This window comes from Stigmatopora argus, chromosome 6 (genome assembly GCF_051989625.1).
Source record: "Stigmatopora argus isolate UIUO_Sarg chromosome 6, RoL_Sarg_1.0, whole genome shotgun sequence".
Lineage (NCBI taxonomy): Eukaryota > Metazoa > Chordata > Actinopteri > Syngnathiformes > Syngnathidae > Stigmatopora > Stigmatopora argus.
In genome coordinates this window covers 7,225,579-7,238,515 of record NC_135392.1, presented here as the reverse complement: position 1 = coordinate 7,238,515, position 12,937 = coordinate 7,225,579, and the positions used below count along the sequence as shown (strand labels likewise).

General features: G+C 39.4%; 1 protein-coding gene across 33 annotated transcripts in view; it reads left to right on the top strand.

Annotated features, from left to right (window-relative positions):
• The window catches only part of znf740a (zinc finger protein 740a), a 28,409-nt gene that overhangs the window by 8,069 nt on the left and 7,403 nt on the right, over positions 1-12,937 (top strand). For 5 of the 33 annotated variants that reach the window (XM_077603750.1, XM_077603740.1, XM_077603751.1 and 2 more), the window contains exons 1-13: positions 198-1,061; positions 2,340-2,508; positions 2,651-2,833; positions 3,060-3,206; positions 3,634-3,754; positions 3,924-4,007; positions 7,365-7,448; positions 7,900-7,983; positions 8,356-8,439; positions 9,000-9,083; positions 9,731-9,814; positions 11,651-11,734; positions 12,061-12,144. In XM_077603750.1, the coding sequence (XP_077459876.1) occupies positions 2,464-2,508; positions 2,651-2,833; positions 3,060-3,206; positions 3,634-3,754; positions 3,924-4,007; positions 7,365-7,448; positions 7,900-7,983; positions 8,356-8,439; positions 9,000-9,083; positions 9,731-9,814; positions 11,651-11,734; positions 12,061-12,144 (1,168 nt within the window). In that variant the 5' untranslated portion in view covers positions 198-1,061; positions 2,340-2,463. Of the gene's footprint in view, positions 1-193; positions 1,062-2,339; positions 2,509-2,650; positions 2,834-3,059; positions 3,207-3,633; positions 3,755-3,923; positions 4,008-7,364; positions 7,449-7,899; positions 7,984-8,355; positions 8,440-8,999; positions 9,084-9,730; positions 9,815-11,650; positions 11,735-12,060; positions 12,145-12,937 lie in introns of those variants that run through there. The other 28 variants (XM_077603743.1, XM_077603731.1, XM_077603744.1 and 25 more) reach the window with 22 other exon arrangements.

Here is a 12,937-nt window from a genome sequence, read left to right as displayed (position 1 = left end):
TTTGAGTGGCGTTGCCAAAATGACGCACCAGTGTCATTTGTTTAGATACTAAATGCTTACTAAAATCTGGTGGCAATTTAATTCTATAATACAATTTTTAAAAATGTTATTATATTTTTATTTATTATTTATTAATACTACCACATTATTATTATTATTATTTATTTATTTTTATTTTAAAGTGCATCTTTTTGCCCCACCACTTGTTTCAATATTTCACCACATGCTAACAGGCGCCATAAAACAGTGCAGTTTATGTGTGGGTTGAGGTTGAACACATTGTTGTTTTGTAAAGGGAAGAAAGTGTTATGGTGAATAATATGGTTTTAATTGTGTGTTTTTGTGTGCGTGTGTGTCTGTTTTGGCAGGTCACTGTGTGGTGTAGCTCTTTGAGTTTCACAGTTGAATTTTTTTCTCTTAGTGTCTAACTTGTTTGCTACTACTGGACTAGAATGATTTTGAGGGTAGAACTACCAGGAAAGAGGGCTAAAGGTCGACCTAGGAGAAGATGCATGGATGTAGTAGTGAGGGAAGGCACAAAAGTGGCTGGTGTAGCACAGGATGAAGAAAACAACAAGCTGAAGTGGAATAAGATGATTCACTGTGGCGACACTGCGTAGTCGTTCGACAATGGTCGAGTTATATTTTTTTCGGGGGTGAGAAATATTAGGTGTGACGTAGGACGTGAGAATGGCCTGACAACAGCGGAGTATACTACTCTCCTCCCCTTCTTCTCTTCCTCCATCTGCTTCTCTCAGTGTATGATCGCACCTCTGTCCGCAGTAAATTGCGCGAGGGCTACTCCCACGGAAAAAACAACAACCGCACCATAAGAATCAAAACGCGGAGTAAATGCCGCGATCGACTGTCTATGCTTTCCACAAACGTATAGGAGTTCGTTGAGGCCACTGAGTGATTGAAGAAGATGATCTCTTGGCTCGAGGAGGCTCGGGCTATGCTGTTGCTGCTGCGTGGGGGAGTGGGTCCTTACATCCTGTGGCGTTTCCTGTGTTTGTAAACTAGACGCTCTTGGAAAATCGTCGGCCGAAATAAGCTGCAAGGTAACCGATCACGCTTCGATTCGCCTTTTCTGCACTCGCTGGGTTTTTGCATTTCATTTTTCTGCTACGCTCTAGACGCCCTCCTAAGGGCCAGAATGGTAGGGAGACATTTACTCGATGTTTTAGCTCGGATGGCTAACGTTAGCTTGTTCGTCGAAAGGGGGAGTCTGCACGACGGCCATTATGAGCGTCGTTATCGCCCCCATCTAGTCTCGAGCGGCTTGCGCTTTGTCTTCAACATTCACGGAGAGAATACATTCGTTTCAATCTATCTTCTCGGTGCATACTTTCGTCGGGCTTGTATGTGTAAATAAAGATTAAGTGGTGGAAAATAGCATGCGATTTGTATGATTGCAGTGGCCCGTTCAACCTCCGCTAAACCAGCGTCAGGTTTGGTTGGAGCGCGAAGGCCGAGCCCTGCAAAATGTAGAAATTATATTTACATTCTTCGGAATATAATTGTGGTACTAAGGGTCCATCTTACACATAACACGCTCCAAATTCTATAATTTTTGTCTTCAAAAGTAGTGTTGTTTGTTTTATTACACAGTAACAAGTGGTGAGAAGGTTAGCTAAGCAAGCTAAATGTAGCATGCAAATACTTACAATGTAGTTAGTATATGTTTAACTTTGGCTTCGATCATTGTTCTTGATCTCTACCATTTATCAACTACATGCATTAGGGCCAATTAAATAAATAGTAGCAATTCTGGGCCCTCATTATTATGGAACGTTTTGCAAATATCCTGTTTAGATTGTTGCTTATGGTCAATTTTAGTCAAATCTGCGTGTCTCAAAATCTGAGAATTCATTTATAACCACTCGTAGTATTTTTGCCCATTGTTTCAGCCAACAAAATAAAGCACACGGGGAAAAGACCCAAATAAATGCATTTTGTTTATAATTTTTACAACATTGTGGTGGACTAAAAGCAATTTTCCCATATAAATCCATATCACAGTACTCCGTCAACATGTCCCATTATATTTATGTTGTCGTTTTTTTCCATATATTTCTGTATTGTTTATTGATTAGGAGTATAGATTATTAACCATATCATCACACTTTACCTAAGATCCTTGTAGCCAATAAGTGCCCCATTGTACTGTAAATGGCTTAATTGTGTCAATATGTATTATATAATGATACATGTATCATACCACGAGCCAGTACTTGAATTAACGTGACCCATAGATAACACATAGCTATAAAGACAATAAATGATGCTGTTCTTATTCCACGTGTTGTCTATTTCACCCACATCCTCCTCTTCTTCAGTTTGAATGCTAGATGAGTGAGGTGGGTGTGGCTTCCCACCAGCCTGACCATCCTGACTGACGGCTCTCTGGATGACCTTGTCCCCACCCCTGTCCCTGCGCTCACACACACCGTTACAACAGCAATGTCACATCTGCCCAGCAGCTCAGTCCGCGACCATATGAAATGGGTTTGTGTTTTATAACCCCAAAGTGGTTGCAAGTCACTTTTGATGATCACTCTTATGTCACTCAGGATGTGGTCGTTGATAAATGCTGTGCAGTTAGCTGCAAGGCCGCCTGACGGTTAATCCTAAATGTGTAACTTCCCAGGCCGGTCTGCTTGGCTGTGAAGCGGTGCTCTCCAGCATGGCCTTGATGCAGGCTAGCACCATGGCAGCTCCACCCAAAAAGATGATGGCCCCACTCGGACACGGACCGCCACAGAGAGACGGATCTGACCGTGGTCCCCAGAGTCACATGATCCTCCCCTCTGGCATGAGCTGTCCACCTCTGGTTAGGATAAATCACTGGAAAAATACGGCTTGCTTTGCTTTCTTTAGATGACACATTTTAAATATTGGAAAAGTTTGGACCGTTTCTTCCAACCGGGCAAATTCTGCACATTTTCAGTACTGGATTTGTGAATGATACATGTAGGAAATTTGAAGGTGTTTTAAAAAAAGAGTAAAAAAAGCAGCAAAATTTGAAGTCATTCTCCATTCTGTGTGCTTTATTTCAGCTGATACGGAAGGAGGGTGAATTCCAAGCGCCGCGCCTGCTGGACGAGAAGGACATGAGGACCAATGAAGACCTGCAGCAGAAAAAAAAGAACAGGAAATCAGTGGCGCCCTGTAAAGTGAGAGAACAAGAGGGGAGGGGAGGGAAGGTCAGTCACTGTGATTGCAAAACAGGGAACGGTCTCGGCGCGCTCCCCCTCTTGGGGCTCTCCCTAGTCTGCACATTTGTTTGTGTGTGTGGGGGTGGGGGGAGGAGCGCGAGGAAGACATGGAGGGGGTGGAGGCCTCTGGAGAGGAAAGCGGGGGGGAGGGGAGTGCAGCAGAGCACTGCACAATAACAGCAGTTGTGTGGATAGTATGGGGAGCAGCACCATGGCCGTTAGGAAGGGAATGTAAATTTCTTCCCTATCCTGAAAAAGTTCTAAAGTACACCTCGATTGTAGGATATTTATATATGACTTGTTTTACTTTTCATTAACGGGATTGTCGGGGAAAAGGTATGGAAACAAACATATTAGTTTATGACTGGTGCACAAGGAGTGTTGCTGAATGACTATTTATTATTGTCCTCCTCAGGGGACAGGTGGAGATGAGAATGGTCCATCTTCCAAAGTGCAGAAAAACTTTATTTGTGATCACTGCTACGGAGCGTTTAGGAGTGGATACCACCTGAAAAGACATATCCTCATTCACACAGGTATGCTTTATGCTATTGATCCTAGTGCTTTCAATATGGCACATTTCAAATAGTCTGGATATAGCAATGTGCAGGCTTAAAATTGCCTGTTTGGTATAATAGGTTTTGCCTCACAGTTTTTAGTGGTTACTGTGGGGGCTTGAACTAAAACTGGTGCTCTTCGGTTTAGGGGAGAAGCCGTATGCTTGTGCCGTATGTGACATGAGGTTTATTCAGCGTTACCACCTGGAGAGACACAGCCTCATTCACACGGGTATGCGTCTTTTAACCGTACCCATATTGCATATACACTCCAAACTACCTCTCAGTCTGACACTTGAAATAATGGTCGGGTGTTCAGAGTTTCTTTTGTCTGTGGACAGTAATTTCCAACAAAGCCACCATGCAAAAAAATCTGATCAGTCAGATTTTGTGAATTCTCTTTATCAGCATTTGAAGTCTTCTAAGTTCTATTTCCTCAGCATCAAGTAAACCTACTCCAGAGAGGATGTCTCATTGTGGTCCATCAATGTCAAGTAATGAAAACCCTTGCTTATTGTCATGAGTTGTTTCAGTGCAGCTTTTAATATTTGGACTTATACAGAATGCACAGACTACACATAAATTCCAAATGTTTGGATGCTATTTGCTATCATGCACAATGGTTTCTTGATTCTGAGTCAAAAGTTTTAAGGAAGACAAGAATTACTCTTTTGCAACCACACTTGAACTGCATGCAGTGATTCATTTTGTCTTTTATGCAAAAGAGGGTTGAAAGACTTGGAACCTTTTGTTCGTTGACTAGAATGTCAGGGAAGAACATTTTTGGGAAAACGGTTTCAACAATTTAAACACATTCGCTTTCATAAAATAATCACAAGACATGCAGTTTTGAATATCATGGAAAGTTGGCTAAACCCGAAGATCCACAATGCTGATGCCCGTAATACTTACAGCGAAAGGTATATGGCAGCACCTATTCATTCATTCTTTTTCCGTACCGCTTATCCTCACAAGAGGGTGCTAAAAAATTTGGGATGCTTACCATTTGAGTGGCTAAAATATTAGAGGCATTAATAAGATTACTGGGTGGCAACTTCCTGGAAAATCTGGCTTCAGTTTATGGTTTTCGTCACTGTTGTAACATCAGAAAAAACTAAAAATTAAAAGATATATTGCCTATGCCTACTACAACTACGCTCCACACATATTTAGAACAAAAACTGAACGGAAATCCCCTAATGGATAATATGCTTGGTTTCTGTCGCGACATCTGTTAGTGAAGCCCCTAGCAACATATCTCTACTGATTTTTACAAATCAAGATGATATGCTTTGTGGTGGCATCAATTTACATGAAAATAAATCTGCTTGTATATTAATATTTAAAAATATCAATTTTGGGGGGGGGGGATTCAAGCCACCACCTACCTCCATTCTTCTTGAATTTTAAATTCTTTGAACAGTAGTATTGTTCTCATTTTGGGCAAAGTTCTCAATCCAATCTTGAATTTGGCATAGCAAATTGCTCTTATAATCTCATAAAAATTCATGCTAACCTCAATTGCTTCGTGTACACGCAACGTCCATCACAGGCAGTGGCCAACCTTGAGCACTAAACACTGGGTTTTAGCCAATATCTAATCCATCTGAATCACAGATTTTGTCTAACCCTTAGCAACCAGGAACATGATAATTTGAAAGATAGTATACGTGAGAAAAAAATGTTGCAAATTGCTCTCTTATAGACACCCTGTGGAATCCTTTATATCAAATCAAAAGCCTTTATTGTCATCATACACAGCTGCGTATAACGAAATTGGTGGTGCTACTTTCCCAGTAAAACATAAATAAGTAATATAAAAATATAAAAAGTCCCGTCTGGGTAAAGTAAATTCTAAAATATTGCACAATCTAAGATATTGCACATTGTTATTGCACACCCCAAAGTTATTGCACAAGATCAAAGCTATGCTTGAATATAGTTTTTCCAATATTTTCCTCAATATACTATCTTAACACATTATATTAGCACGTGAGCTGTGATCTCATTGCCTTGAAACTCATTTGAAATTTGACTATACCTTTGTCACACACCTATACACTAGTATTAGAAACATACACATACATTAGAACTGTGTCTTTAAATCTGCAAGATTGACATTACATCACATGGTTTTCATACTGGACATTCTTGTATGATGTTAACAAGGGAGTTGTTACCACAGTATTGATTTTTTCTGTTGTTATGTTACATTGATATAATATGGAATTTCCATTGACGTAGAAATATGTTTCAAAATCAACACTTCTTGCTCAATCAGTATTTCGTGTGGCTGGGCAAGTTGGTGTGTGAATATACTTAATTTGAGCTATGTTGATGGTTGTGCTTTAAGTACTACAGCGATAAGAATAAGCAATAAGACAATGGCAAATTCACTGATCTTTTTTAGTGAGCTGTTGTCTGCTTTGTGTTGGCCAGGACAAGAAAAAAAAATCCTGACAAAATCAAAATGTTCCTGGTCAAATATCCAGATCTGTTCCAGAGCTATGATGAGAGGGTTTAGTTTCTTCGTATTGTGTGTTTTTGCGATCTGTCCATGGCTTAGTGTAAAACACTTCAACATTTTTTAATGGAATTATAATATTTTTAACAATTCATATTAATTAATTCACGTGCAGCCATTTGACCGAGTGGTTAGCGCTTGGGCCTCAAGAGTTCTGAGATCAAGGGTACAATCCTAGGTTCGGACCTTCCTGTGTGGAGCTTGCGTGGATTTTCTCCGGGTACTCCGGTTTCCTCCTACATCCCAAAACCATGCATGGTATGCTGGTTGATCACGCTAAATGGCTCCTAGGTATGATTGTGAGCGTGAATGGTTGTCCGTCTCCTGGTGCCCATAATTTGGCTTGGATCTGTTCCAGCATCGCCCCTCAACCCTTGTGGGGATAAGCGGTACGGAAAAGGATAGTTTGATGAATTTACATCTGTGATATTCATGCAGCAACTTGCTTGTGCCCTTCACTGCCAGAGTAATGTCCTGTTAGAATTAAGTTACAGTTGGTTTGCAGTGTTGTCCTTCCTCCAGCATTTTACTGAAGCAATTTCATGGTGTGTTACTAATATTCTCTTGATGCCTATCCACATATACATGCACAACAATGACTGTAGCTCATGTAGCTGAGTTCTATTTATCTCTGGATTTTTAATTAAGGGTTTAAGTACATTTTCAATGTTGTGCTTTAGAAGCAGGAATTGAATGACAAGCGTAACTACCAGGACAGGTCATCACTTTGCAGCCTAGCCTAAAGCAAAAAAACAAATTGTCTCAAACAACACTCTCTCCCCAGTGGAAAAGGTCATTCATCAGTCACTAGTCGTGCGAATGAGTCTGCTTTCGCTAGCCAGTGTGATCGCTGTATCCCACTTTTCTTTGCCGTCTTGCTGCTGACTTGTTTGTGTCGTTCACGCATGCTTGGCTCACATCCTGTGGCTGTTCTTGTGTCATGATTCCATACAACAAATCCTTCCATTTAACAGAAGACACAATTGGATCTAAGGAAGCCTTTAATGATTGTCCCTTTTAATCCCAAAGTCAGGTCGTCGCTAATGTGTGACTTTGTGTATATAGGGGTGAAGCCGTACGCTTGCTCCATGTGTGACATGAGGTTCTTCCAACGTTACCATCTGGCAAGACACAGCCTCACTCATACTGGTATGCGTCTGCTTACACTAGTTTCTCCGGTAGATGTTTGTAGAAGTGCCTCCACTCTTTCAAAGATAGAGTAAAGATATGTTGCCATTAGTTTATATTAAAACACATATATAGAAATGTTAGGAAGAATAATGATGTATCCAGACATGTTCTGACAGACAATTATCACCCAATTCTATCTAGCATTACGTGTGCATGTAAAAGTATGAAACGTCAGCTTTTCCCCCGCTGAATGCTCTAGTACTGCTGTTTTGCGTACTCAATTTGTTCCCCTAAAACAAATCTTCACACACATTTTTAATGTGGCTGACGGCAAGCTACCTAAACATTGCACACGTCAAAGCATTAGTTGCTGGAAGGATTTTTGAATGTATGAGAGCCACCGTGAGGGAAGAGTTGATGGTTCTGATTTGTTGTTTCAAGTTAATACTGACATACTTTTTGTGTGTAGGGGTGAAGCCATACGCTTGCTCCATTTGTGACATGAGATTTTTCCAACGCTACCACTTGGCAAGACACAGTCTCACTCACACTGGTAAACCTTCATACTGGCCCAACAGTCATTTACCCTTCCTGATTTCTTGAATTACCTTCATAGGCCTTTCCTTGCCTTTATCTTTGTGCTGGTTACTATTCAACTTATAACTTGAAACTGTTGTTCCAGGGAGCTGCTTCCATGGAGTTGCCACATTTTGACCTTAGCCCAAAGAAAAACATGTTTAAAGTTAGAACTTTCTTAACCCGTATTGTGAAAGACTAGAAAACAATAGGTCTATGCGTCTAGTGTCATATACTTATGCTAGTGCCCTTGGCATGTCTGGATACATAATAACAGGGTGTGTCCTGTTGAGATCATTGTGGTGTTGCGTTTTTCTCTTTACAAAACAATTTTGCTCTGTGTGTACAGGGGTGAAGCCATATGCTTGCTCCATGTGTGACATGAGATTTTTCCAGAGATACCACCTGGCGAGACACACTCTGACACATACTGGTACATGTTTATTCCTAACCTCTCTCATGTTATCACACAGTGGAGTGTTGTAGTGTATAGGCCTCACCCTAACTGTCAGAGCACGGAGACACAAACGCCCTTCCACTGCACGACCCCTACACGGTTATACTCTCTATTAACCTCTTTTTACTGTCAAAACCAGGTACCCGTACATGCTCTGGGTCAAGTGTAGTGACCGAGACCATTAGTGGCAAAGCGCTGCAAATTTGTCGTCCCTTGTATTTTTGTAACACTTCGAATACATTTAAAAAGAAAAAAAACATGATAATATAGTATACCCTGTTGCTGAACTCTATCTGGACACTGTCGTGGTGTACTCCACTATGTCCACTTCTCTGTGACTATTTATGTTGTCCGTGTAGGTGCCATGCAGTGGAAGCGCTGCTCAAGATCAATAAGTGTGTGACTCGAAACATGTTAGATATGATTGTATCCATAGCATGTATTTTCCCCCAAATTAAGTAATACATGTAAACAATACATATGTATTTATAGTTGACGGGAGCACTTTAATAAAGTTTGGTACTGTATGCATTCAGGGGTGAAGCCGTACGCTTGCTCCATGTGTGACATGAGGTTCTTCCAACGTTACCATTTGGCAAGACACAGCCTCACTCATACCGGTATGCCTCATTTGTTCCCCTTTTACTTTAAAAACGTTGAATATTACCAACCATCAACATGAGTAACTTATTTTTTTGAGTCCCATTTCCTACAATAACATGATTATATAATTGATGGAAAGTCTATTAACACTGTAGGCTTTGTTGGAAAACTGTCCACAGCAAAAAATATCCCCCTTTGCAACTGAAACTGTAATGTTACCATAGCATGTTTATCAAGGAGCATTGTAGGACACATCAATGGTGGGCACATTACACAAGATTTGATGGCAGACATCAGTAGTCTGTATGTAATTCTAGTATGTCAAGTTCCATTTCCTTTAATTGAATAAGTATTTGGCTGCTTGACCATTGAAATGATGCATTTGCACGATCTTCAATATTAGGCCATTGACCATTGTCTGCACTGAGACGAAACGTTATTAAAGTAGCTCCTACATACTCTATATATCTCTTGAACTCTCATTCATTTTATTGAGTTATAAAACTTATGATGTCTGCCAGTTCTCTCTGGCGTAATGTCTCGACAGTGTACAATTAGATAGCATGTTCTTACAAATCACCCAATTGCTTGTCCTTGTATCTTTTACCTGTTATGTCTTGATTTTTTTTTTTTTTTGCATCTAACATATTTGTATTTTATTCAGGAGTGAAGCCCTATGCTTGTACCATGTGTGACATGAGGTTTATACAACGTTACCAACTGGAAAGACACAGTCTCACCCATACAGGTACGTTGTTTTTATTCGAATGAGATACAGGTCACACTCTCATTGTCATGCCATTGATTTAGAATTGTGACTACACCTGTCACCATGTAGCAGAATTTTTTTGTTTTGATTTCAAGTTTGTGTACTTTAAAAAGTAGTATAGTCTAAAGGTAAGTTCCCTTACTATTTTGTTTATGTAAAATTATTGTTTGGATGATGCTTTACTTATGGTTTTTTTTTTTGTATTGCGGCATCAAAGAATTTTGCCTAATACAGTGGAACCCCAATTTACGAACTGAAATTGTTCTGGAATGGGGTTTGGAAATGGAAACATTTCTATATTGAATTTTCCCATTAAAAAAAACATGAACAATATGTTATAGACTCGACAGAAGTCCCTATTGTAGTAAATCTTTGTACACTTTAAAGACAATATAATGCTTTTTAATACACGTTATCAAACATGACATGATCGATCAATAATCTCTTCAATAGCCACATTCTAAAAAAACAATCGGAATTGTCCTGCTCATTCTTTCAAATGCCCCACCACCACACACAAACAAACACTGTCACAAGTCCCTCTGATTCATTTAGAGCTATTATGATCAACAATACAACAGTAAAATGTACAATTATAAATAGGTCAGTAATTCATGTAAAATAAAATAAGCTTACTTTGACTGCAGCACACAGAATTTTTTGTTGTGCTTTACAAGCGGCCTCCTCAAACTCCGCACATCTGGTGAGCCACCAGTTACTTTACATTACATTTTTATTCTGTACTTCATCATGGTCTTCAACAACTTGAAATGCAAATGCTTTTTTTGTCAACTTTTTTAAAAAATTAACTTTGGAAAAACTAATACTTGATAAATAAAGTAGTGGTAGTATGTAGTCTGCTTAGCAGAGTAGAGTGAGTAGCTAAAAGCAATCTGTCTACAGAAAATGGCTGCACCGTTTGGCATGAAACACGTTTGCTGTGGGACACAAAATCCTTTGGTTATTAAATTGAGTAGTTGGGGCATTGTGGCGTTCGTAAATCCGGGTTCCACTACCAAAGAGAATGTTTCTTAGGTAGGCTTTTAGACTTTGATTATTTTTCACATCACCTAAGGAGGCTACAAGTATTTCACCATCTTAATTGCTATTTAATCAGTATGAGGACTATCAAATTATTGATTTCGGTTACATCAAAAATATTTCATATTTCACCCACACATTCAAATGTATACTGTCATTGCCTTTTGTCATCAAAATAACTTTCGTAGATAATAAATTACTGACAAGAGAACATTTCTAGCGTCTCGTCATAAGATTACTGTAATAGTCTTTGTTGGTATTCCTTTACTGCTATATACAGTGTTTTTTTTTTTTTTAATAGTGTTATGATGTTTTACTGTGCATAGTTTTCCAACTGCCTAAAATTGTCAAACCTGCGATCAGCGTTGAAAAAAAAATGAAGAAGAAAAAAAAGGAAATCAAGAAATCTCCTATTGGCTATTAACAGCTGTACTTCGTGGAATGTGTCCATTTAGGACCTCAATTCTTCCTTTGGATTTGTATGTTCTAGGTTTGCAGATTGGTTTGTTTTCTTCTCCAGATGATTTTGATTGCTTTTAGTATTTTGAAATTTGAACAGTGACTTGAGATTTAGCAATCATGGTAACTATAGGGAAAAGTCATGTTCAATTGGAATGGCAGATGACCTTCCTCACCTTTGGAATCTCTGCAGCAAACTAAGCGCTGATGAGTGCAACCGAACTTTACTAAACAATTAGTAAAGTTTAGCGTCGATCATTTTCGGCAGTTGATTAATTTCTTTTCCATGCTAAAGCTGGTACTTTGTGTGCATAGGGGTGAAGCCGTACGCTTGCACCATGTGTGACAAGAGGTTTTTTCAGCGCTACCACCTGGCGAGACACAGCCTCACTCATATGGGTATGCGCCTGCCAATCCTAAGACAGCCACACCGTTAGAACGCTGCAACATCTGTTAAATGTCTGTCTTCTAGCACATTACTTATGGTGCAGATTTAGTTCATTAGCACCAATGCCATGACCGACTCGTATAATGCAAGTTGATCAGAAAATAGTCTCCGGTGTACAAGCACGTATTTAGCTCATGCTTAGCCCATGTAACTAATGTTAGGGTATGACATTGGTTATTAACCACAGACATCAATTTAGCCCGGATTACATACATCAAGATTTCCTGTTTCTTTGTGGCAGAGGCACCAATTAATGCTGTTAATACTCTGCATTTAGGTGTGAAACCTTATGCTTGCACCATGTGTGACATGAAGTTTTGTCAGCGTTACCATCTGACGAGACACAGCCTCACTCATACTGGTATGGGTCCGTACACCGTGGCCAGTACATTTTGTGTGCATCTTTCCATTTGTCACTTCACTTAAGGAAACCACTTATTTGTAACTGACACGGAGCATTTGATTAATTCTTTTGTTTTCATGACAGCTATTGTCGTGGAAATATGCTTTTACTTATGGGTACCCTTTTTTATAACTCTTGTCGAAAATGTATTCAATTTCGAAGAGGCAGATTAACTACTGCGGTATGTGGAGGGAGCACTTTATTTAAACAGATAGGCATCCCAAAGACCATACAAACAGGTTATTTAATGCGTTATATTTGCTTAAATTGCATTTTCTCTGCCAGCTATCTTACCAATTTTAATTAAGACTTTATCTGCAGTACAGCAGAAAAATAGTGTCAAGCAATGCTGCAATTAAACCTTGGCCTTTTATAACTATAGAAACTAGGGCAAATATTCTAAGGAGTTAAAAGCAGTGGTCATTTTGTTTGGATGTGAGATAGGCAAAATGTAAAGCTTGTGTACGTTGATGGTCTTTGAAGGCATTAACTCTACATTTTCTTTTCACAAAGGGAGCCAAAGTGTTCTGGGAGCATGTTCTACCCTTTTACATAATAACTTTAGAGATATGGCTTGCTTGTCAAGCATGATCAGTGAGTTTCATTAACTTTCCTGTAGTAAGGAAATTGTGGGGAAGATTTTCAGTACTACCCAAAATTTGAATTTACATAAAGTAAACTCTTTCTGACCAAAAATAAATAGGGAGAAATGATAGGACACTGAAATCCTGCTGCATTAATTGGGAAATGT